The following is a 26,986-nucleotide window of genomic DNA, read 5'->3' as shown; positions in this document are numbered from 1 at the left end:
GGCACTCCATAATTTCGTGTCACAAGGAGAACAATATCCGACGTTGGTACCGTAAAGAGGTACGACGCACAATAAGGTACGACCTCACTTAAAGCACCAATGAGTCCGAACAGGACTACTTACTGAGATTTTTACCGCGTGTACAAGTGCAAAAGAAACTCCAGTTTTGAAACATGGGGAATCTAATCGAAAATTCGACTGACTGTTCCAACAGGGACTTGGACGGCCACGTATTTACTCTGTTTGTGTGATATAAATGTTTTAATCACCTTGTATAAATCAATAGATGCTGATTTATGGAACGCAACGGCGGCGCGCTAACAGGTCATCTTGCAGCACGGAAACCTTTTATGCGAATCCGTCTCCATGAACAGGCAAAATAATGAAAATGAAAAAATGGGAACGGAGTACAGAGGTATAATTCACGCCGCCGCTCGTCTCCCTGGCGTTGTTGCATCCGCTGCCCCAGAGGACAATGATTACTTTATGGCCTCTAAACCGACCCCACAGGTCATTTACAACTTGAGCATTGCAAGATGAAATCCCATTAGGAGCGGCGCCGCTGTCGATACCGGAGAGACGAGTTAAAGTCCGGGCGGGACAGGATTTAAGTCGAGGCCGAGCCGAGAATGGATGGACGGCGTCCAACTCAGCGCAGAAAAACACAATCACGAGAAAACAAACCGTTTGACTTCGCAGAAAAATATCATCTCCGTGGACGTGGATATTGAAATGATTAAAAAGCCTACAGGAAATTTCACCGTTCTTTCGAACTCACTGTACGGATTTTTCGTTTCTTCCCACGGTCGCCAAAACCAAAAAAATTGGAGACCCTGAATTGCCCGGACAAGACAATGAAAAAATGAATGAACAACTAATGGTCATATTCAAAACGCAAAAAGATCTCATCATAATCCAGATTTAACAGATACACAGATCTTGTTCCGTTATAAACGGAATAAGAATACTTTATTGATCCCCCGGGGGAAAATTGCTTTTTGTTGAAAGCAGCTTCTGCAACAGAGTTAAGAAGGGAAAATAGAACAAAAATAGAGAATAAAAAAAGAGAATGATAAAAATGAAATAAAAAGAACAGTAAAGATCATAAGATATAAATAAAATTAAGTTAACGGTATATAAAAATATGTAGAACGTATATACACGTGTATTTACAAGTGCGTGTTTATTATTACATGTAGTAATTATGTGTTTAAGTAGGGGTTGTTGTACAGTAAAACATTTATTGCACAGAAGACAAAGGAACTATTGCACATCTTCTTCTTCTCCTTTGGGCTTTTCCCTTCAGGTGTTTTCAGAGCGAATCAACCTTCTCCATCCGACCCTTTTCTCTGGATCCCTTTTCTCTCTCAAACCAACTAATTTCATAACTTCGTGGATTTTAATATTTTTTGTGATGAAACTTAAATTCATTTTATAAAATAAATATAATTCGAGATCTCCTTTGCTAAACAAAGATACCCAGCATTGCCAACTCTTGCTCCTATCGTTGTAGCCCCACAAGATCTCGTACGGATCGACAGTGGCTAAGTAGATCCGTAGTCGGCATGCTATTGGCGGATTGAGCCTGTTGTTCCGTTTCTGATGCTGATTGGTTGATGGAGAGAAGCAGCTGATCTCCTTGTAGGTTGTTTCCAGCATACAAGTCCTGCTCCACTTTGCCTGAATACGGTCCACTTTGTGCAATTTAGTTTGTGAAAGTGTCTTAAATTATTTTGCGATACCCCACGCTCTATGATGCCACCTAAACACCCAGCAGCTACATGAAAGTCTGCTATAGATCCCAAGCATAGCAGGAAGATGCTAACTATTGCTGAAAAGATAAAACTCCTCCATATGTTAAGGTTAGGCAGAAGTTTTGCTGAAGTTGGGCACCACTGACCGCGGTTAGTTACATTAAGAAAGACGAAGCGAACCCTAGGAAGGCCGCGACCTTAAGATTCAGTAAACATTTTGTATTGTACTTCAATGTTTATTGTAGGCTACAATGATCCAAGAGTCTGGGAAGCGTCAATGGTGGGTTGATAACAGTTTTCGGGAGGTTGCTAAAGGGTCGAGTGAGGTTGGTTGAGGGTTAATATATCTGGAAATACCATCAAAATAATCACGTCTCTACTTGGCGGAAATTCACTTGTCGGGGGGGCCTTGGAACGTAACTCCCGCGAAAAGTGAGGGTCCACTGCACTTCACACTAAGTGAACCACAAACATAATTGTGCTTCCCTGACAGGAAGGAGTAAGTGGTAACAAACAATTACCATTGTAATGGAAAGTGTTTGTCTCCATCATGTTGACATCAGGCCGACTTCGGTGTTGTTTACATCCACACGGCTGTTCCCGCCATCTGTCTCCATGGTTTATGGCGGCGGCCCTGTCTCTTCCCCCAAGTCGCCCCCTTTTGAGCCCATTTGGTCGCCTCCGCTCTGCTTTTGTCGTCGTATTTTACGACCCCCGGTCCGGAGTCTTCCGCGAAGCCGTTCCTTTGTCGCCTCCCGGCCTCCCCTCTCTCCGAAAGGTCGTGACCTCCCATCCCTTCCCCCCCGTCCGGCTCGCATTCTCCGTTCTTCTACAGCCTGCGAACCGAGGCAACGACATAAAACCCCCCCCTTCCCCCAAAAAATATTTCCTCCCTTCATCTTAATTTCACGCTCAACGGGGATCTCAACGAAAACATCTCTTCACAGTGCCGTCAGTTAGTAAGTCAAACAATACGCTTTGGGACGAGGACTCCCGAGGAGTAAACAATTCATCAAAAAGCAAAGAAAATATATAATATTGCAGCCCTGCGATATGACAAGCCGTTATCGGGGAGCAAACAGAGTGCAGCCATCTGCGAACGGCCCGTCGCGCCGGGCAGCGTAATTAGCGTCCTGTCACGCCGAGCTCTCGGCCCCTCGCTGACGTCCTTTCACATACATGTCGAGTTTCGTGGTTTGAACGGGACAAAAACAACAGAGGGGCCCTTTTGTCGGCTCGTAATCCCCGCAGGTGAGAGTCGTCGAGGCCGCCGGCGCGGCAGATCGGCCGTCCGGTTCGCTCGATTGTCTGATCGCGCGTTGCTCGCCGAATACAGTAAACCCTTGTTTTTCGCCGGGGGTTACGTTCCAAAAAGAACCCGTGATAGGCGAAATCCGTGAAGAAGAAACCTTTATTTTTTTCTTTTACAATTATTATACAATTAAATACTCTATTATACATTGAAAAGAAAGAACAAACCATTTTACAGGCTCAATCATTTGTTTCACAAATAAAAGTACTGTACTTTAGAAACGTTTTTTTTCCATCAATGTGAACAGAAGGCTTCAAATTGCGGAGTTTAGCTCCGCCCACCGCGACCCGAGTGATTGGATTAAAGGGGAGAAAATTAAAAATGATTATGAAAAAAATTGCGGACAGTTGCAACCCTTTTTGCATCCTTATTAAAACTTATCGCTGCTGTCGTCCTCATGTTTTTTTCTTCCTTCTTTATGGAACGAACGGAAGATTCATTAATTCCGTAATGCTGACCTACAGCCGCATAGCTTTTAGCTTCCCTTAGCATGTCCAGAAGTTTAACTTTATCTGCGATAGATAGCATCTTCCGCTAACGTTTGGGCCCTTTTGTCGCTCCAGAGCGTTTTGTCAACATTATGGGTTTTAGAGAAACTCGAAATTGCGAGAGAATTTGCACGTACGTCATGTAAATTTGGTGAGCGATTTTACGTACGTGTACATATTAAACTGCAACGTTATTGACGCACAGGTAGAGAAGAAGCGGAGTGACTTTTCAGCCAATCAGAATGCAGAACACGATGCACCATGCAAATCCGTGAAGTAGCGAAACCGTGAAAAGTAAACCGCGTTATAGCGAGGGATCGCCGTACTGTAGGATTCCTCGGACGCCTTTTACTTTCTCAGCACACTGACGATGGCAAAACTGTACGACAACTACTTCAGTGTGCAGAGCGGGCAGGACAACAAATCCCATTTAAATGCAATTTGTAGTTTTCATTTTCTAAAACCACGCCATCTAATTCGGGCAGGGAAAAAAAAAAAAGGTCCCATCCACAGCTTGCGGCTTTCGGAGAGACGGTTTCTTTCGGACCGGCCGTGTTTTAGGAGGCAATAATGGCAAGAATTGTCGCCCGTTACTGCCCTTTGTGTGTTGATGCCCAATCTTCTTGCCAAGAATAAGGACGGATGGGGTTGTAATGATTGTCGAACCAAAGTGCTTAACATCCTCGAATGCATCTCGTCGCGTCTTGGACTCCGGACAGATCTGCGTTATTACTTATTCTCCGCCACTCTGTCTGGACGGGGGAGCCGGTGCCAGACATGGGCCGGATCGGACCGCGCCAGAACAAATGATTAATTAGCACCGTCGGCTTTAAATTCCCCCGGCGTATCGATGACATGCCAGGATTTGGTTTTGTTCTGAAGAACAGATTACATAATTGTGGTCTTATCGTCGCTAATTAATTAATGAATCGACTAATTTCCAATCCCGCTCGACTAAAACCCGTACAAGTAAGCCGGAGCGGTACCTCAGCGGTACCTCTGCCTTTCCTGCCCAAAACTAGAAGGCATCCGCCGAACGCTTCTTTGCGTCCAACAACGGACTTAAAAACCGCAGCCAAACGGGATAAACTCGGAGCAAATCACCAATCGCTTTTAATTCAGAAGATAAAGCAAACAACGGAACAAACAATCCTAAATACCGCGTATTAGAAGGCGTTCTTGTCGAGCCGCCCGACCCGGCGCAAAGGCGACGAGAACCCACGCGAGTTGGAGGAAGCACGTGATGTAAAACTCATTAGAATTCATTAGGATTTCGGGAAATGAGGATCACGATGCTAAAAGAATCCCACTGGTTCCATTATGTGAAACACGCTGGGTTGGTGTGGATCTATTGTGGGGGAAATTGACAGAGTGCTAAGTCTTATGCTGGCTTTTAGTTTGTTTTTTTTTTGTTTTTTTTTTAATGGATTCTGTAATGCGGACAATAAAAAATGCAGCTGAATGTCCCATTGGTTGGAATTGAAAATTAAAAAAAAAAAAAAAAAAAAAAAAAAAAAAAAAAACAATGCTTCCAGCAACAGAAGTCAGTGCCAAACTGTTGTTGAATTAAGGTTCCTTCAGTCTTTTAACATCAACTCAACTGGGCAGATATTATTATCGATATTCATTTTATCCAAGAGAGGCGTTCATTCTTTCGGCCTGGAAATGAACAAAATACAGTTTTAAGTTACAAATAAAACACATCCGAACACCTGAAGACGTCTTCAAACGTCATCAGGGCTGATCTCTAGCTTTTCACTTTGGCCTTGTTGAGACGCATTTTGTAATAAACGTCCAAAATGTAATAGCTTTTTCATTTCATTTTGTAATAAAGCCGCATTTTGTAATAAACTGCTGCATTTTGAAATAAATTTTGCCGCATTATGTAATAAGTTATTACATATTGAGAAGATTATTACAAAATGCACTTGCAACTTTTTTATTCTCTAGGAAATGTAATAACATGGAATTTATAGAATATTCTCTGTTAATGCAACCTTTGAATAGTGTACTGATAGTAAATGCTAAGTACTGCAACTAGGCTAATACAGTGAGCCTAGCTTTAACAAATACTTTAAAGTAAAATAAAAATAATAATAATTATTATTACCGTAATGATAATAACGGCAATAATTGTTAATTGTATTTTATTTTACTTTAAAGTATTTGTAAAAGCTAGGCCTATTATTAGTATCACTGTATTAGCCTAGTAGCAGTACTTAGCAGTACTTAGCAAATGCAAGTGCATTTTGTAATAATCCTCTCGAAATGTGATAACTTATTACATAATGCGGCAAAAATTATTACAAAATGCGGCTTTATTACAAAATGAAATGAAAAAGTTATTACATTTTGAACGTTTATTACAAATTGCACTGTTATTACAAAATGCGTCTCAACGGCCTTCAACGTGAAACCCAGAAATATGGCGGATCGTTCTCCTGCGGGTTCGGACGAATCACCGCCCGAAACCGGAGTGATCGTCGAAATAAGAAATTTATTCTTAATTAATCCCCGTGTGGAAATGCGTTCTCTACGATCAATCGGCGTCTTGCTCAACAAAAGCCGGGAACCGAACCAGGAACGTCCTGGTTCCGAAGACGATTTCTCGACCTCCTGCACCACGTCGTCCAAAAACGGTACACAAAAACAAAAAATCTCCGGTGTCGCGATGGCGCGCAATGGCGTTTCGGGAATACGGGATAAAGGATTCACCGTCCTCCTGCCGATGAACAATGAAGCCATTGTCTCGTCCACAATCGAAAGCAAAACAATGTGCCTCGTTTTTAAACGACTATTCCGTGCGGGAACAAACGGTCCATTTTGATGAAAAACCGATGAAAGTCCATCTTCACGCGTCGGTTTTCCGACATCCGACACCGCGATCCTGGCCGCCGCCCCGATTCCCCGTTAATCTTTATGGAATCCGACATGGTTATTAAACACGACTCCAAAGTTGGGTGGAAAATCAATTTTCCGCAATTTAGACAGTTTCAGACCCGACTCAAAGGAGTCTGGAGGCCGAGGCGGACGTTATTTCGGATATGTGGATAAAAACAAGATAAAACCAGTGACTTGAGACAATTTTAACAGTCGAATCAGAACCAGAGCCCCCTTTTTTTCTTCTTTTTTTTTCACATTTCCACGCGTACTCTTAAAATCTAAGATGTAAAACAGCGTGTTTCCATGCCAGCTCACATTTCATTAAGTCCTGCTGTGGAATACAAGCTGCGTTTTGGTTTTTTTTTTGTTTCTTTATAAAATTAATCAATAAAACTTTTTAAATTAGCAGCGTTTTACAATTTGATAACAAGTCCAGGTCGCACGTCAGACCGATAGCTGGCATTTCGTTTTCTAATCAAGACACACCGAAACGCCAGAAATAGTCTTAAACTTCTGAGATCTGACACAGCAGGAGAGGTGTGAGTCATTTCCTTCAGAGCAAAACATCTGACAGCGGGTGAGAAGATCCATAAGGAGCAGCTGGCCTCCTTGAGTGGATGGATCGCAAAAGAAGTTTCCTTATTTACCCCGCAAATACCTGGGACGTATCCTGGAACACAGAGACAACTTGTAGCTGTCTGGACATTTTCGAGGAAGCCGCTGTAAATACGACGAGTCTTGAGCGGTCAATGTTCGAATCCTGACTTCGCTACGGAACGACTTCAGTTTCAGAGGGGTAATTAGTTAATTTCCCCATTTTATTGCATTAATACTGTAATTTCCGTGCAATTGCGCGCACCTGAATATAAGCCGCACCGGCTATAAATGAATAAATAAATATGTGTACATCTACAGGCCGTACTTGTCTATAAGTTGCAGGTATCCAGGTTGTAACATGAGAATATTTATATAGAAACGTTGTTTTTTAGCTTTTAATTGAATTTATACCCGTCTTCTCCTTTGGGCTTTTCCCTTCAGGGGTCTCCACAGTGAATCAACCTTCTCCATCTAACCCTATTCTCTGGATCCTCCTCTCTCACACCAACTGCCTTCGTATCCTCTCTTGCTATGTCCATAAATCTTCTATTTGGTCTTCCTCTAGACCTCCTGCCTGGCAGCTCCACCTTCAGCAACCCTCTACCAAGACCTTCACCATGGTTTGGACGTGAACAGAGGAGGGTTTATGTCCAAACCATTTCAGTGATTACCTTGTCTCAGTCATACATGTCCTGCCCCCCTGTGACAAATTCTTCTCTTCCTTTGGGCTTTTCCCTTTAGGGGTCTCCAAAGTGAACCCACCTTCTCCATCTAACCCTATTCTGGGTATCCTCCTCTCTCACACCAACTGCCTTCAAATCCTCTCTCACTACGTCCATAAATCTTCTCTTCCAACTCAGTCATCACTTTGTCTCAGTCATACATGTCCTGCCCCCCTGTGACAAATTCTTCTCTTCCTTTGGGGTTTTCCCTTCAGGGGTCTCCACAGCAAATCAACCCTCTCCATCTAACCCTATTCTCTGTATCCTCTTCTCTCACACCCACCGCCTTCATATCCTCTCTCGCTACGTCCATAAATCTTCTCTTTGGTCTTCTTCTAGACCTCCTGCCTGGCAGCCTCACCTTCAGCAACCTTCTACCCAAACCTTCACCACGGTTTGGACAGGAACAGAGGAGTGTTCCTGTCCAAACCATCTCAGTCATACATGTCCTGCATCCCTGTGACAAATTCTTCTCTGTCTTTGGGCTTTTCCCTTTAGGGGTCTCCACAGTGAATCTACCTTCTCCATCTAACCCTATTCGCTGCATCCTCCTCTCTCACACCAACTGCCTTCGTATCCTCTCTCGCTACGTCCATGAATCTTCTTTTTGGTCTTCCTCTAGACCTCCACTTCCAGCATCCGTCTATCAATATATTCACTAAGTCACTATCCTTCCTCTGTACATGACACATGATTCTGTCCATCCTGGTCCCAAAGAGAACTTCAACATCTTCATCTAAGGGACCTCCAGCTCTGCCTCCTGTCTTTTGGTCATTATCACTGTTAAAGACATACATACTGGTGATGCTTTTTTTTTTCCCTGAACAACGCCTGAAACAGGGATGATGAAAAAGATGAATAATAAATAACACAAGGAAAAGTCCATCCATTTCCAATCCCCACTCCGTCCGACTCCAGCTGATTGCTATCTTGGTCTTCCTCCTGCGCACCGTGAAACCGTCAAAGTCTTTTTCTGCGCCGGCATTGAACGCCCTCAGAATTTCACGGTGATGTCATCAGTCCGATGTGACGAGGCTAAATGTTTTGGCGGCGTGAAGCTCGTTAGCATAAAAAAAAAAAAAAAAAAAAATCCATAAATTAACCGCGTCGTCGTTTAAACCGCAGCGTTCGAAATTACGATCCCGTGACGCACCGGTTTGCGCTTCCGAGTTCTTTGAAACTCCGAGCAGGAGTTTCTTTGGAGACCCTAAAAATTTACAAATTCTGTGATATTTAAGCATTGGATATCTAAACGCCTCAGCGTATAATCCCCACAGAAGACGGATTGCTTCTCCGAGAGAGAGAGACGGCGCTCCAAAGAGGGGATGCGTGAAAGTCTGACAGACATTACCGCTCTTATTTTGTTTGTAGCACAAATTTATACAATAAGCGGCAATATTTAAGCCCCTTAAACATTCAGAGCCCCTGTCATCAATATTAAATTACCACAGAGTGAGCGGATACCGCCCGTCGATCCACACAACAAGACAAAAAAAACCACTCGATTCCTTCAAGGCGGCGCTGATTAAAAGTGTTGCGATAAGAGTTGACAGACACCGACGTCTTCGGAGACGTGTTACCGCCGTCCTGAATGATAACATTCGTGTAGAAATAGAAATAACTCCGCCGTGCGTCGGAAACGGCCCGTACAATCATATGTTATTTTCGCTCGAGGAGAGACGTTAGCAAGAGAACGATCTGATTATGGGTGATTTTCCCATTACGTATCATTGACTAAGAGATCATTTCCACAATTACGCTTGAAAGTCCAACTCTGAAAGAGCAGCTGGGATGGAAAAAAAAAAACAAAAAAACGATCCGATCGCTTCTTCCCGACCCGAACCCGGACGTTTTCAGGGATCGGGAACCTTCGGCGCTTTCGGTTTTAGCTTAAACTCCGCGAGAAAAGAATAACAAAACGAAAAACGAGTGGCGCGATTTCCAGCCAACGCCTGAACCGAATGCGAGTTATGAAACTGTGAAATAAATATTCGCTCGGTAATTGAAATCGTAATTCCGACGGCGAAAAAAGGTGGCTATCCGGCAAAACCATCTCAGACACAACAAAGTGCGACATTGCTTTTCTTTGCTCATTAATGTCTATTTGTCTTGTCGTTGTTCCGCTAATCCTCTTAGCATTTTTAGCGGACAAATACGGGGGAAAAAAAAAAAAAAAACGCCAAACAAACTGACAAAGGAGGAGAGCTGGGTTTCCCTCAGAGGGGGTCGGGCTTGTCGACGGAGCGGAAAGCTTTTTCTACGACTCAATTACTGACGCAGCGCAACAGCGGGGTTTTTGGAGCTAATTCTGAGGGCGGGAAGCGAAACAGAATAGGAGTTTATTACCGTAAATTCCGAGGCTATTAGCTATTAGCCGCTACTTTTTTCACACGTTTTGAACGCCGCGGTTTAAGCAACCATCCGGCTAATTTATGGATTTTTTTGTTTTGTTTTGCCGACCGGCTTCACGCCGCCGAAACATAAACCACGTCACATCGGACCGATGAAATGACGGTGAATTTCAGACGCCGTTCAATTCCGACACAGAAGAAGACGATTTTAACGTTTTTTTAGCGCGCGCTGCTGCCAGGACCGCTGAGGTTAACGGGGTCAAAAAGCTAGCGGTGGGACTGATCCTGGACCAGTGTGGATGGCGAAGGACAAACCGGGAGCCGTCCTTCGGAAATGAACGCTTCAGATGCTAATTTGCGCCCGCGGTCATCAAAACATACAACTCTGGAACTCCGGAGCTGCATCTGTGCTGCTTCCACGACCTCACTTCCTGTCATACCCTAACCCTGCTGGCTTTCTTATCCTTGTTGGTCCCGGCCTATTTTTATTTATTTTATTCTCGTCGTTTCTATCTCACTCCGTTCATATTATCGTTTAGCGCCGTTTGTGTATTTTTCACCTTTACAGTTCCTTTATGTTGTCCATTATTATCCCTTATGTTGTTGTTGTTGCTGCTGTCTATTCATTTGCGGATGTCTTGCTATCTTCTCTCTATTTATATTTATCTTGCTTTTTTATTTTTTTGACAGTAAAACTGTTACGCTGCCGTGACAAAGGAATTTCCCCTATGGGGATCAATAAAGTTTATCTTATCTTGTCTTATAGCGATCTGCTAGCCGGTGCGGCTAATAAGCGCACTCGATAGTCCAGAAATGACGGTAATCCCGAAGGAAATTCTTTTGCCGGACGGCTCCAACATTATATACATTCACTCGAAACACGATATTGATTTTATTGTTAGGTTTCCGTCTTGCAGAAAGAGGAGTTGTATAGTTTGATGTCCATAGATAAGTAAGCCCTTTTGTGGTCTCAGTCTACGGCTGAAAGTGTTTTGGTAGGATTTGAGCACAGCATAAAAGAGATGAGACGCTTCTTCAGCATCAATCCTCTCAGATATCTCCACCTACGAGTCAAGCTCAAGTCCCAGGACTTTCCTGATGAGCTTATGTATCCGTCGGTGTCTGTGGAAGTTGCCAAGACGAGAAGATTTCAACAAGAAGATGCCGATCGTGAACTAGCTCGGGGATTAGCGTGGAAGCGGCTATGATTAATCTCCACCTGTCATAACGAATCATTTCCATGATGGACGCTGATCGGGCCTGTCTCTCGCCGTCTTCCACTCCATCACCCTGGGAGTTTTTCCATGAATGACGCGAGGCGGCGGGGACAAACAGAGATCGTCTCAACGATCCACAGATTAGAGAACGTCCCCAGGCACTTCTGAGCTAGCATCTATAGCAATAGGTCAATAACAGACGTTTGCTGTTATTGGAAGGGATTATTTGTAACTGTCCCACTCCATCCTGGAAATCCCTCTTTCTGCTGGTCTGATAGCGAGTTTTGTCGAGTGGAGCAACCACTACTCAGCATCTCCAAGACCAAGGAGGTGGTTGTGGACCTCCGGAAGAGTCGGAGGAGACGGGTACCAAAGAGGTGGAGGTAGTGGACTCCTACAAGTACCATGGGGTCCACATGAACAACAAACTGGACTGGACACCCAACAAGAAGGGTCAGAGCAGGATGTACTTCCTGAGGGGATTGAGGTTGTTTGGCGTCTGTAGCTCCTCGAGACCTTCTACCGGTCCATGGTGGTCAAAGCGGTCTTCTTCGGTATAGTGTGCCAGTGGGGCGGCGCCAGGATGTTTATTCTGTATATCTACTTCTATTTCAGACCTTACAACAGCAGTCTGGACGGCACACGACTCTGACCATGTTGGGTTTCCGTAGATCTTTTTTTAACCCTCCTGAGATCTTAACATTTTGTTTACTCCCCTTGTCTTATGGGTCAAAAATGACCCATAAGACAATCTTTGTACCCTATTGGTGTACAGCCCACATGGAAACATAAACAAAAAAGAAGTATCACTTTTCCCAATTATGGGGTCTCTTTAGGAAAAGTCATAAAATTTCAAGTTGGAAAAAAAAAAATTAAGGTGTTTTTTTTTTTTCTACAGCTAAACATGGTAGTGGGTCACTTTTGGACCCACAAGACAACACAAGGGTTAAAGAGCGGTGGTCCAGACCTGCTCTAGACGAGCATCTACAAGTGTCATCGGACAACTGCGTTGTGATTCGGCACAACTGACAATAATATTCCCGTATGTGGTGGTAGAAGATAATTTTAAATTGTGGTGAGCTGGCCCGGTAAAATCGGCAAAAAGAAAAAAAAAAAAAAAAGGAAAAATCTGGATTAAAAAAAAGCGGATCTCATCACATTAGCATAGAAAATATATAGCAAATAACAAAATGAATCAATTCACAAATTAAGGGTTGAATCTGTTAAAAGGCCATCATTTCTTTCGGTTTTTCGGATAATTGCTTCAATTTCGGATCACAAGACGCAGCTAATAAAATCATATTTTTACGAACATAAACTCCGATCCTCGTCATCCACTCTAAACTCATCCCATCAATCATAACAATGGTATTTTTTTGTTGTTTTTTTTTCCCCTCCGTACCCCCCCCTTATTTTTTCCGTCAAAGATCACGAGCGGATTGGGAAAGACTCGTCCTACGAGCAGGAGGGGAAAGTGCAATTCGTGATCGACGCCGTCTACGCCATGGCTCACGCTCTGCACAGCATGCACAGAGACCTCTGTCCGGGAAAAGTCGGCCTCTGCTCCAAGATGGACACCATCAACGGCACGCTGCTGCTAAAGTACATCCGCAATGTCAACTTTTTGGGTGAGTTTGATCCCGCGGGCCTCTGCGGCGAGCTTCCATTTTGCGTTTAACCACGTTCTTTGCGAGTATAGAGCCGTCTCCGATTATCTGGTTACTGAATATAAATGATTCCCGGCGAGTTTAAGAGGCAGAGATCCGTAGGAGGTTTGACAATCTGCAGCGTAGCGGCGTGCGTTATCACTTTCCGTGATGCGCGGGACCTGGTTTGTGTGATTTTCTGGCTTATCTTGTCAGAACTGAATTGCCCGTGCAAGAGATCTGCTGCTTGAAGTGACGACAGACTAGAGATTTCGCAAAAAAAAAAAAAAAAAGCGGAGAGGAAGAGGATGTTCAGAGCTTTCTTTCAATTTTAGTCCCATCTGCGCTTTATCCTCGTGCGAAGACGTCCGACGCCGGCTTCAACATCACGATGATCCGTTTCAAACCCCGCCGGTTCGGCCGGATGATTTGACGATCGAGGTGTCGCGTGACGCTATGCAGATAAAAGCGGATGCCATTTTAAAACGCTGTTTCGGAGCTGCGGGGCGTCCAAAACCGCTGAATCCCAATAATTGTTAGGAGTCGCTGTAAACAGCTCTCGTCCCACCGTCTCGGGAACGGCCTGAGGCTGATCTTCTGATCCTTAGCGGTCAAACACTCGGCTAAATAATACCTATATGTACGGCGGTGACGTGCGCTGAGGTTCATGGCTGGTGAGGCGATGATGTCATCAGTCAGATTTACAAACATATGAACCCGACAGAGCAGCTTAGTCACTATTGTATTGGCAGCAGTTGACGTGTTTTGTTTTAAATATCATATCAGCATTCTTTACAGATACAAACTGCAGTATAGAAATAAAGACATGTAAAAAAAACGTTATTATCTCTTACCTTTACTTATAAATGAAGTCTATGCGCCGCTGAGCGGTTTTCCTTTAGCTTAGCATTGTGGACGCTGATGTCGAGTCTTTGGTGTTCATTCAAGCCGAATGTTTTTAGCGCGATTTGACTTTGAATGTGAGCGGCCGACCGCTCATGTTTGATGAGGCTTCTTTGCGGATTCTTCAGGTCACAGTATCCCATTGGACTCCAGACATGGTCAGAAGTTGAGAAAAGAAAGCGTTTTCTTACTGGACATCCACACAGCAGCCTTTCGAGTTTACCACTCCGTTTGAAAAGACCGAGTCTTCCGTCTCCTAGTCTGAAGCAAATCCGTTAGCGCCGGCGTCGGTCTTCCCTTACTTATTATCTCCTGCTTTGACTGAAAGTCCAGTTTAGAAAATTCTTTCAGTTTAGCTATGTAATCCTCCATTTTGGAAATAAAGCCAAGCAAGAGGAAAAAATAACTGGATGGCTGCACTTGACTTGCTAACTGTTTACGTTAGCTCGCTATTGCTAATTCTATTATTCTTTAGGCGAGTAGTAAAAAGGCTCCCTGGGATCAGCGGTGCCCCCTAGCATGAGGCACCGTCACTACGTGCCTCACTTAGCGTGTCTTCACTGATGCTTTACGATCGCTCGGCACGAGAAACACGTAACAGTTGTTGACGAAAAAAAATGATACACATCAGTAAAGTATGGAAATTTAGTTCATATATTAGTGCTTGAAGGGTTTGAAAATTTTAGTAGTGACATCAGCAGAGACAGCAATACGGTCTCAGCCGCATAGCATGCTAGCACAGTTAGCAGAATCATTGCACAATCCATAGCGCACATCTCTTATATTCAAACGCTAAATGTGATATTTTTTTTCAGCGATTTTGAAAAAAAAACAACTAAAAACGGTGAAGTTAGATGAAAAGATTACTTTATAATACAAATCACTAAATAAATAGAACAATTCAATTTATTTTTTCATTTTACATTTTGTTCTTTCCATGATGCCAGGTGAGGCACGGCCTCACCTGCCTCTACCGACTGCACGTCACGGATGTAAACAAGAAACACCTTACGGATGCACCTTCCCTTGCGGATGTAACGGACTTCTTTTTTGCCCGTTCTTCACGGGAGCGACTCCTTCGACCGGTGCCTTATCTTCCGACCCCGTCAAATACTCGGCTAAATAATAATCAAACTCATATTTAGAAAGGGGAGGAAGACGGAGTGCGAAAGCGCGATGAGGGGTCGGAGTCGGGAGCCGGATTAAAAAACTAGAGCGGGGGGTTAATTATTGATGGCGGTATACGTGTATGAAAAACAACTTAACATTTATACTTTCAGATTTAAAGGTTAACGTTACATTGTTCTCTGCGAAAGTTAACTTTTTTAATCCATAATGGATGCGGGAAGGAAACTCCGCAGCCCTCAGCAGTGGGTTTCTTTTTTTTTTTTTTGGTACTTGCCAGCTTCAAAGTCAAGACATTGTTTACCTGTGCCTTCCTTTGCTTATTACTATGTAAGCAGGTCAGCGCTCATTTGTGTAAAATGTATAAAAAGTCAAATGAATAAATTAATAGTCTGGAGTCGGATCCCCGAGTTGAATTCGGCCGGTAGATAGATTTGTAGATGGATCGATTCTCCCGGCGCCGGGGTAAAGAGGCGTCCCGTATTAAATCAAACATAATTTCTGAATGTATTCTTTTATTTATGGCGTAGTATTACCGGAAGGCCCGTCAGCGGTGAAACCATTCAGGTTACAACTGGGATGTGGAGAAAAATCAATGCTACACATTACTGGAACGCCCGTCTCGCTTTTAAGAGTCTTTTGGCACCGAGGAATCGAGGAATTTAAAAGCTTTGCAGGAAAACAAAAGCGGCGTCCACGCCATCCCCGTGTATTCTGGGAATCGTCTAAAGGCATCGGTGCTGACTAAAGGAAAGGAGAAACCGAGCCGCTAACCTTTTGTCGCGGATGAAGCTGATACTTATCGACGCCGGGTCTTCGGATCGGAGGTTCGGCGACGCAGAAAAAGAACGTTTCGGAAATATCGCGTACTCTCCGAGGCGTTTAACGCCGTTTCACTCGGGGGTGTTTTGTTTTACGGGCGACGCCTTAATGTGATAGCGAAGCGGCGCTAAAAGTGTTGTGATTAAAGGGGGGTCGTAACACTCGGACACGACACGGCGAGCCGAAGCCGAAACGCTTCGTCGCTAATTAAATTCCGGTGTAACTAAAGAAGCCGCTCGGTCACGGGATCGTATAGCGCTCAAACACTTCTAACGTAATTAAGTAGCGCGCAAAGGTAATACTCCGTCTTTATGGCTACCCGAAAAAGGATACGTATCCCCCGCTCAAGATTTATCCACTACTTTGTAAAACTATCTTAAAAGAAAGGGTCTTTTTCAGCCAACTCTTGCATTCCCATTGCAGGGAGATTAAGCGCCACAGAATATTATGAGGGTATAGTTAAAGGCTAAGCTATTCTCAAAGTCATTGTCATAGAGGTCAAAGAAAAGAAAAAAAACTCGAAACATAACCATCAGCACCAGCGCTTAATCCTATTAATGAAATACCGTGGGGTCGGCCTCCATTTCGGGAGGAACTATATTACAGTACCGAATTCTAAATCACCGCTTTGCGCTTCTCCGAGTCAATTTGCGTGAGACGGCGTCCCGGCGCCTTTTTCGCTTCTGGGTTTTTTAACGGCAGAATTTGTTATCCGGATCGCTTTCTTCGACAACATTTATTAACTCATTAGATTTCAAGTGCCTCTGAGTAATAGCGTTTTAACCGAGTGACGGGTCAGTCATTTTGAGACTCCGGGATCATTAAAAATTTTCGACGAATAAATTAGCATCTCTTAAGTGCCGTAACGCGGTCTGAAGAATGACGGCCCGCCTTGGAAATAAAAAGCCGGTCCAGGATATTGTGTTTTGACGTGCCGAGCCGGCGCGGTTGATATTATCGGCTGTTATCGGATATTATCGACCCCGGACGCCATTCCTCATTCCTGTTTGCGTTTATGTATCATATGATCCGCACAATACTCGCTGCTAACAAAAAAAAAAAACAACAAAACAAAAACGCACAGAACTGGACATGTTATTCCTGCGCACCGATTTCCGCTTTCAGTAGCGTTAACCCGCAAAATATTACAAATCTAGCAAGCACAAGCACACACTCTTATGATAAGCTAACGTAGCGCTGCGTGTGAGCAAAAGTGTTCGTGAGAGCGGCGATGCTTTCTTGAAGTGTTATCCGCCGTGGCTATTAGACGCGCCGTGTATTAATATTTGCTTGTTCTGCATAAAAAGTGCAAACGCTTGTTTGAAAGTGAAGAGGTGAAACCAATCGATTACAGAAAATGAAATTAGAAGAAACAAGCATCCCACTCGATTGCCGATGTTGCTGAGATGAGCAAGAAAATGCGTAGCCTAAGACGCGGCCTCCAGATAACGCGGATGGATGCCGGTAATTACATTTAATCCCGTACGTTTTCATCCGACACACAATTTGCAGAAGCCGGGAAAATTTTTTTTTTTTTTTTTTTTGCTAACGGACGAGCTCGCAACTCTGACTCACGGGTACCGGCTATAATCAACAATCAATACTGTGACCTATCAAAGGGGACAAAGAGAAGTCGGCTGCGGATTTCCTTCGATTCCTTTCTTGTGGAATCGGGTAAAACAAACTTGCAAATGCAGCCGGCTGAAAACAGCGTGTGAGCATTTGTATTTGTGTACGGACTGAGATTAAAAGCTTTTTTTTTGGGAGTGCGGGGGGGGGGTGACGGTGTTCTGGAGTCCATTTTACATGTAATACTGACATCTTCCGTCCGGTTAGCGCTGCGCTCCGCTGCCAATATGTGCACTTTTGGCCTTTTCTGGATAAAAGTGGACGGACGGAGATGGGAATGCTATTAATGGATCTTCATTCTGGGCCGGGCTTCATCGCTTATAATACGTTCTGATGCCGGGGCGCGATTTCTAGGTTGGCTCGGACTCAAGGAGTGGCAGGAAGTGGAGGGACGGGGGACCTCAATGCGCTAATCAAAATCAGCGCTGTCATTCGTTAGCACTCTGAGGACGGCCTCGCAGATAACAAGCAATGGGGGCAATAAGCAGAATGAGGGAGTGTGAAATGATATGGGAACATGAACAGACAGCAGCCCTGGCCCTTCTCAAAGGACCAGGACAACATGGCTGTCAACATCCATTTGGCTCCCATCATTAACACCAGAACAGCGGCGCTGCCCCGCAAGCTAATTTTAGCCCGGAGTTTTATCAGGAGGCTTCATGTTGTTTTTTTTTTTGTTTGTTTGTTTGGTTGTTTGTTGTAATGCACCGCCTTTTGAATGAAATTCCCAAATGTCTTCCTTAGGAATTGCCGGAACCCCGGTGGTCTTCAACGTGAACGGTGACGCCCCCGGACGATATGAAATCTACCAATACCAGATCAAAAACAGCACCATGGAATACAAAATCATCGGCCACTGGACGGACAAGCTGCATTTGGATGTACGACCTGTTGTTAAATATCAGGAGTAACATATCATTCAATTGTTGGTCAGAGTTTGACTTACATTTTAACGAGATGAATTGCTTATCTGCAACATTTTCGTTTGCAGAATTATGCTCAAATACAGCCTCTACCAGTCAAACTACAAAAAAAGCACTGCCGCTTTATCTTGCATTTAGGTTACTTTGACATTTGACACCATTACTGCACAAGAATATCGCGAGTCTCGTTTTTTTCCGCTTCGGAATACGTGTAAGAATCTGCAGAGTGGCATACGTTAACATCAAAACCGCTTTCAAATGTTAAGCTACGCCACAAACAATGTGCGCACATCGTTCGTGGCGACGCATGATTTAAACATGAGCCCGCAGGCATTCTTGATTTGTTGATGCACAAAACGTGGGTCGGGTATTGGATCATCGTCGACATCGAGATACTAAGTAACTGCTGCACCGGGAGCTGCTTAGCATCCTCACGTGGAGATTGCCCAGGAAAATCGAGAATAGCGCACGGAGAATTTCTACTGACAGAAAAGCAACCGTTTAACCCGTCTAAATATCTACTCGAATAAATGAATACTATTATTTTGAGCAAATCGCACATTGCACTCCGCTTTGTGAGAGCTTGTAAGCAACAGCAGTCTGGTTACTTGTATGCTCCGCATACCAGACCCCCAAATGTTTACTGTACGGAACTGAATGAATGAATGAAGCAGAGAAGTTCAAGGTGGGAGAATCTCCACAGACCGTGATGTTTGCAGACGACATTGTGATCTGTAGTGCGAGCAGGGAACGGGTTGAGGAAAATCTAGAGAGGTGGCGGTATGCTCTGGAAAAAAGAGGAATGGGGCGGATCGCTAAGGCTAGGGAGTGGAAATTGAGAAGTTGGAGGATTTCAAGTACTTAGGGACAATAGTCTAGAGCGTCGGAGTGTGTGGAAAATAGATGAAGAAATGGGTTCAAGCAGGTTGGAATGGTTGGAGAAAAGTGTCAGGGGTACAAAGAGATAGAAGACTATCAGCCAGAGCTCGCAGAGATGAAGATGTTGAGGTTCCCTCAGGGGGTGACCAGGATGGATAGGATCAGGAATGAGTCCATCGGTTGGATGTTTTGGAGAGAAGGTCAGAGAAGCCAGACTAAGATGGTTGGATTGAGTAGAGGAGAGGGATAGTGAATATATTGGTAGACAGATGCTGGAATTGGAGATCAAGAGGAAGACCAAAGAGAAGCTTTCTGGACATAGTGATTTGATGTTGGTTAATGTGAGCGAGGAGGATACAGAGAATAGGGTTAGATGGAGAAGGTTGATTCACTGTGGCGTCCCTGAAGGGAAAAGCCCAAAGGAAAAGAAGAATTTCTCACAGGGGTGCAGGACATGTATGACCGACATGTATGAACACCCCTCTGTTCATGTCCAAACCATGGTGAAGATCTGGGCAGAAGGTTGCTGAAGGTGGAGCTGCCAGGCAGGAGATCTTGAGGAAGACCAAAGAGAAGATTCATGGACGTCATGAGAGAAGATATGAAATTAGTTGGTGTGAGTTAGAAGGATACAGAGAATAGGGTTAAATGGAGGTTGATCCACTGTGGTGACCCCTGAAGGGAAAAGCCCAAAGAAAAAGAAGAATAAGAAGTAAATGAATGAATGAATGAATGAATGAATGAATGAGGAGCACAGGCGTGCAGAACTGCAAGACACTGTTTAGAAAAATGAGGTACTCGACTGTTAAACATCATCTCAGTATACAAAGCGGCAGCAGAATTCCTCAAAAAGTTATTTCCCTTGGATTTCTCTCGCACGTCGTGAAAAGCCCATTCATGGCTTCTTCACTCATCGAGCTCGGCGTGAATAGTCATCGTCCAAAATATTTTATGCGAGGAGAGCATTTCATTTCAAGTAGGAATTTTCAGTAAATCGCAGCATGACTTGTTACAAAACCGATCCTGAAAATCCGATTCAACACTTTTCAATTCAGACTAAGACAGAACGTGTCTATGTATGTTTTGGCTCATTTTTCTCTTCTCGTTCCCTTTTTTTTCCCCTCCAGACAGATCAGATGCAGTGGCCCGGCGGATCACCGGAAGTCCCGTCATCGATATGCAGCCAACCCTGCCGTCCTGGCCAGCGCAAGAAGACGGTGAAGGGAATCCCGTGTTGTTGGCACTGCGAGAACTGCGACGGTTACCAGTACCAGGCGGACACTTACACCTGCAAGATGTGTCGATTTGATTTGCGACCGAACGAGAACCACACCGGCTGCGTGACCATCCCCATCGTCAAGCTGGAGTGGAGCTCGCCGTGGGCGGTCATCCCCGTTCTCATCGCCGTCCTCGGTATAATGGCGACCCTGTTCGTGGTCGTCACCTTCGTACGCTACAACGACACGCCCATCGTGAAGGCATCCGGGCGGGAGCTGAGCTACGTACTCCTGACGGGTATCTTTCTTTGCTACGCTACGACGTTCCTCATGATCTCCACTCCGGATGTGGTCATCTGCTCGCTGAGAAGGATTTTCCTGGGCCTGGGTATGAGCATCAGCTACGCGGCGCTGCTCACCAAGACCAATCGGATCTACAGAATTTTCGAGCAGGGCAAGATGTCGGTCAGCGCCCCTCGATTCATCTCCCCGGCCTCTCAGTTAGTCATCACCTTCAGCCTGATATCGGTCCAGCTCCTCGGGGTGTGTATCTGGTTCGGCGTCGACCCGTCGCAGGCTATCATCGACTACGAGGACCAGCGCACGGCCAATCCCGAAATGGCCCGAGGAGTTCTAAAATGCGATATATCGGATCTGTCCCTCATCTGTCTGCTGGGTTACAGCATGCTGCTGATGGTGACCTGCACGGTTTATGCCATCAAGACCAGAGGGGTTCCCGAGACATTTAACGAAGCCAAACCCATCGGCTTCACCATGTACACCACCTGCATCGTATGGCTGGCCTTCATCCCCATCTTCTTCGGAACCTCGCAATCAGCAGAAAAGGTAAGCGCCAGATGGAATTACGGAAGTACCTTAAGAAACGAATCGCTTCCGGAAGTGGGTACCTATGTTGATCTTCAATGCTTTTTTCCGAGCATCCAACCGGTCTCGGCTCCTCGGTGGTGGGACGAACTCCCGAAAAAGGTCAGATCTGCCCATCTTTCGCCCTGAGCTGAAAACATACCTCTTCACCGAGCACTACCCTACTAGCCCCCAAGGATGAAAAGCAAGTGGTGAACCCAGAAAGAAGATGCTTTCTATGAACATTAAGCACAAAATAAAAGCGAAGCACCACGTATATCGCACGTGGATGTAGTCGCAATGCCAGTTTTGGGGGTGGTCGTCATTTGGCAGACGCTTTTATCCAAAGCAACTTACAAAAAGTACAATTCAGTCACCGAAGATCCGAAGCACCAGTAGACAGAAGTAAGAAGTGGCCACTCAACCCAGAACCATAAACCATAATTTCTGGACCATTGAGCGCACCTCAGTATGAGCCGCACCGGCTAGCCGATCAGTATCTTGGGCTTCCTCCTGCGCACTAAAACCGAAATAGTCGTCTTCTTCGGTGTCCGAGTTGAACAGACTCGGTCATTTCATCGGTCCAATGTGACGAGGATAAATGTTTTAGCGGCGTGAAGCTCATCCCCCCCCCTCCATATATTAGCTGCACCGTCGTTTACGTGAAAAAAGCCGCGGCTTATCGTCCGGAAATTACGGTAGATACATACACTCTCTTTTAGGGCCCATAATGATTTTTTTAAAAAAGTACAAAAAAAGCACAAAGATATAAAATGAGTAGCACCACACCGGATATGTACTGTACTAACTACTTCTGATTAAATGGCTTGAGGCGTTCTTCAATGTGATTTAAAAAAATGTGGCGGCATCATGAAGCGTATTCAACTAGCGGGAGCTCGCTTGGCACCTACAGCGCAAAAATCGTATTTTGATTTTCTCATTCTCGTATCATTTTTTTTTTCCAGGATACAATTTCCTTGAATTGCGGTTCATATCTTAAAGGAATTAGTATATAAAGTGAACGTATCTTAAGAGGCCACTGAACGCGAAAAGGCTCGCCAGCGTTGCACTGAAAGCTGTTCCGTATGCCGCTTGCAACGGGAAGAAAATGGTCGCGTTTATTGTTGTATACCAATACTTCACTTCGAGTTCCGCAAAGAAAGGCATAATTGTCCTTTCTGTGTGAGGAACCTTTGAGTGTTTATTTGAGAAATCGCTGTCGATTTTCAAATGTACCTGATCTAAGGGCTTTGGAACGCGTTCTGGTCTAGGCTATCTCATCACGGCAAGAAGGTCCATGCTTGGATTCTGATAAGGAGTCTTTCGGTGTGGAGGCTGTATGCTCTACTGGCTTCTGCATGGGTTTCCTCCTGGTTCCTCCCACAGTGCAAACCCATGGAGAAAAATTTGGAAAAATTGGTCGTCCTTGGAACCGAACATTCCTGGTTTGACTCCCGGCTCCTCCGAGCCAGTCGAAGTGTTGTTGAGCGAAGCGCTAAGTGTTCCCTTGGCGCCGCCTTCATGGTTCATCCACGATGGGTTAAATGCAGAGAAGGAATTTCCCGAAAGGGTTGAATAAAAGCACCGTATTTTTCACACTATAAGGCGCACCATATTTTTCACACTATAAGGCGCACCATATTTTTCTCACTATAAGGCGCACCATATTTTTCACATTATAAGGCGCACCATATTTTTCTCACTATAAGGCGCACCATATTTTTCACACTATAAGGCGCACTTTAAATCCTTAAATTTTCTCAAAAATCTGGTGTGTCTTACGTTTGAATTCTTGTAGTGCTTATTGACCTCCGACCAATTTTATGCGTCACACTGCGCCTCAAATATCTTTAAGAATGTTTTAGTGCAACTTGGGTGGGCGACAAAACCGCTCTGCTCGATTGATTGTCGGAGCGTCCCCACCTGACACGGGGACGTCGTGTTAAAATCGGTCCTTGGTTGAATTTGGATTGCAACGTTAGACATCGTTAGATAACTAGTTATGTAGTGCTGGAATACAACGTTGTTCCAACCTCACGCTAACGTCAGGTGTCCGCTATCGCTGGCAACCATAAACCAATCAGGGAACAGTATGTAGTACGCTTACCTCCGCTACTTTTTGTAACACCGGCACAGACTTGTTCAAAAGAATATTTCTATACATTTGTGTGTATGAACACCCCCAAAAATGGCACCTATTAAGAGACACACTTCCGAAGCAGAATTGAAGAGACCGCCTTATGGTCTGCAAAATACAGTTTACCGTATTTTCCGGACTATAAGTCGCAGTGTTTTTCATAGTTTGGCCGGGGGTGCGACTTATACTCTGGAGCAGGGGCGGGTCATGGCAGAAGTGCTTCGTGGAAAAAGATGCTCCCTGCTACTTCTGTACCTATGAAAATGGATCATTTCAACATTCGCAGTAACTTATAAAAACAGCTGAGAAGGGCTGAACAAAAATGGCACCGAAAAGAAAATCATATTCTGCAGGTTACAAGTCGGAAGGAGTGAAATATGCAGCTGAAAACGTCGATCGAGCAGCAGAAAGAAAGTTTGAAGTTAGTGAGAAACTTGTAAGGGACTGGCGAAAAGCGGAGGTTACTCTTACTGAAATGAAGGAAAATACAAAAGCTAATCGCGGGCTAAAAGCTAGCTGGCCACGGCTAGAGGAACGAGTTCACACATGGTGCTTGAACAAGGTGCTGCCGGGAGAGGCTTGTCAACAGGACGGTTGCGTCTTCACTCCCAGGTAGTTGCCAAGGAGATGAATATAAGTGAGTTTGCAGGAGGACTTTCCTGGTGTTACCGCTTCAGGCAACGCAATCGCCTCTCTATCAGAGCAAGAACACCATCCTGACAGGATTCAGAAAGGCTGGAATAATTGGAACTACAAGTGATGATGACTCTGACGTAGCGACGTACCGGTAGAAGAGGAAGCGGCGTGTTGTCTACCTTCGGAGTTGGCGGAGTTGTTCAGAAGTGATACCGAAGAGGAAGATTTCGTTGGATTTAGTGATTAAGAGCGACACCGATTGTTTGGTTGTAGCATGTGCTATATGCTAAAGTTATTTTGAATGACTCTTACCGTGATATGTTACGTTAGCATAGCCTAGCAGGCACGTTCTCAGTCCGTTGTTTATGCGTCATATAGGTTTTACTTGTTCAGCCTGTTGTTCTCTATTCTATTTTTATTTTAAATTGCCTTTCAAGATGAAATGTCTATTCTTGGTGTTGGATTTTATCAAATAAATTTCCCCCCCAAAAATGCAACTTATACCTCAGTGCGACTTATATATGTTTTTTCATTCTTTATTACACATTTTATGGCTGGTGCGACTTGCACTCCGGAGCGACGTATAGTCCGGAAAATAAGATAATAAAATAATAGAGTGAATGGTTTTACATCTCCATATGAGGCCTCTTGCACGATGACAGCTGGTATCGTCTCCCACGACCTCAAGTGCAGGATAGGTGGTAGAGAACCGATGGATAAATTAATCCAAAAACACGCAAATCGAGTCCATAAATTACCTGGACATGCGTGAACGGTTGTTGGACTCCAGGAGTTTAAAGATCAGGAATGAATGGATAAATGATTGATTATACAGAGACTCCTAGTTGGAGGAGGTTGACTTTAAGGGAAAAGCCGAAAGGAAAAGAAGACGAATGAATAAATGTTCTGAGGGTTTTTTTTTTTTGTGGAAAATGGCTGAACGCAACAACATACCGGTCAAAATACCGGTTGCGTCGGACGCTGTCAGGGGAGACGTGCCGGTAAAACCCAAAAAATGCGAACGGATGTGACCAGGCAAGAGAAATGTTCCAGGAGTTTGTTAATGAGCCAGATAGCTCGTACCCCGAGAAGGTCAAGGTGAGGCGAATGAGACATTAATTAAAACACAGAAGATGTTTTGGTTGGCGGAGAGGGTGCAGATGAGGGCTGCCGGGGTCACTGTCATTTGGGAAAAGAGACACTGACTTTTACTAAAGTATTTAGTTTAATGAGGCCATCATCGCTTGACTGATCGGAAAGCGTTTATAGACCTTTTCCCGCTCGCTCGCTTGCTGCAAATCCACGGGGGAAGAATTGTTGCAGAATTTCCGATTTTTGTGTTTTTCTGCCTGGCCGAAGCATAAAATAAGAGTTTAGCACATCAACCAATCAGAACGCCTCGCCTCCAAAATAAGGTCCGAACGCAGAAAACAAGCCGCGAGACGAAGACGAACGTCGCGGCTTCAAAAGCCGAAGTGTGTTTCAGCGCCGCGTCGGAGGAGGACCGCAGCGTGACATTTAATTACAAGGCAACATTAAAAAAAATATAGAGATAATAGAGCCACCGCGGTGGAAGCTAATCAATACCGCTGTTATTTCCATTACTTCTGCCCGGCTTATCGTTTTGCAGATTACCGCACGTAATGAAACGATTTACTTTGCCGTCAAAGTGGACGGAGGGAATTTTCTGTCAAACTGATGAGCGAACACCGTCTGGAACGGATGGAAAATCGGGGAAAAACAAAAAAAAAAAAAAACGCAGAAGTTCACCATCGACCGACTCCAGGGTTTTAAAGGGATCGTCGAGACAAAAACGAAGGTCCAAAAATAACAAAAAGGTTGCCCTGTAAGTCATGTGTCGGACCCCGGGGTGATATTTTTACAGGAATGACAAAATAATAAGCAATCTGGATAACATGACAAGGCAGAGGCGGCCGAGAGATGATGACGACGGTGGTGGTGGTGTCTTTTCTTAAATAACAAGGACATTTCTGTGGCCGGCATACAGAGCGTCTTCCTCTCCCAAGAGAGGACGAAGATGTCAAACGAGGAATAATAATTATTCGACAAGGAGGGGAACTGAGGCGAACCCGTGTAGAACAAGGGGAGGACGTTGTCGGCAGACTTGCTGGTTGGAGAAGCAAAGAAGAGCATTAGTTAATGTGAAAACCCTCCATTAGTTTCAGAACGTGGAGGAACCGCAATCGACGTATTTGTCTTTGTGGCCAAACTGGAATTCGATTTCTGTAATTTAAACGCGTTTAATTTATTTATCGGGAAAACTCTTGCGGAAAAGCTCCGTTATCTCAACGCGCCTCTTTGTAAAGAATACCGAGACCCTTGTTATGCTGTTCACCTTTACGCTGCGTGACGCTATGAAACAATCAGCACAATTCTAAACAGCGTTTTTAGATAACGCCGCTCGTCAACAGAGAGTAGCTGACAGACTCCGGTTGTGTGTGTGTGTGTGTGTGTGTGTGATGTCGACTGGTTGACAAAGAATTCAAGGATGCGGAGAATGCGGCCTTTCAAGACATGTACTGCTAAACGCAGCCTGCAAGAAAAAAGATGCAACTTATATTTCTATTTTTCCCCTCATGCAAGACCTGAACGGTGGAAATAACATTTTCCACCCAACCGTGACAAACCGTCGCGATCCAAAATATCCAAAACACTTAAACAACACGATGTAACACACGTGTGTGAAACAAACTGTCCGTTTAAGAAGCAAAACTGATTCGTTTTGACTTGTTGGTTCAGCCTGTAGTGTGTTTTCCCACTTCCCAATCCAGACCTCCATGTGTTCATAAATGTGTTTTCCATTCATCGTTTTTGCGTGATTTTGTTGTCAGCACATTCAGCTTTGTAAAGAATAAAGTAC

At 44.5% G+C, this 26,986-nt stretch overlaps 1 protein-coding gene across 3 annotated transcripts in view; it reads left to right on the top strand.

Annotated features, from left to right (window-relative positions):
• The window catches only part of LOC147226862 (metabotropic glutamate receptor 4-like), a 274,699-nt gene that overhangs the window by 235,972 nt on the left and 11,741 nt on the right, over positions 1 to 26,986 (top strand). For all 3 annotated transcript variants that reach the window (XM_086159582.1, XM_086159583.1, XM_086159584.1), the window contains 3 exons: positions 12,752 to 12,952; positions 18,194 to 18,330; positions 20,379 to 21,314. In XM_086159582.1, coding sequence (XP_086015708.1) covers positions 12,752 to 12,952; positions 18,194 to 18,330; positions 20,379 to 21,314 — 1,274 coding nt within the window. The remainder of the gene's footprint in view (positions 1 to 12,751; positions 12,953 to 18,193; positions 18,331 to 20,378; positions 21,315 to 26,986) is intronic.

Source organism: Fistularia commersonii, chromosome 14 (assembly GCF_037954325.1).
Source record: "Fistularia commersonii isolate RoL2024-O1a breed Wild chromosome 14, RoL_Fcom_v1.0, whole genome shotgun sequence".
In the NCBI taxonomy this organism is placed as follows: domain Eukaryota; kingdom Metazoa; phylum Chordata; class Actinopteri; order Syngnathiformes; family Fistulariidae; genus Fistularia; species Fistularia commersonii.
Note: the sequence above shows the minus strand (reverse complement) of the source record. Positions and strands in the feature narration are given on the sequence as shown.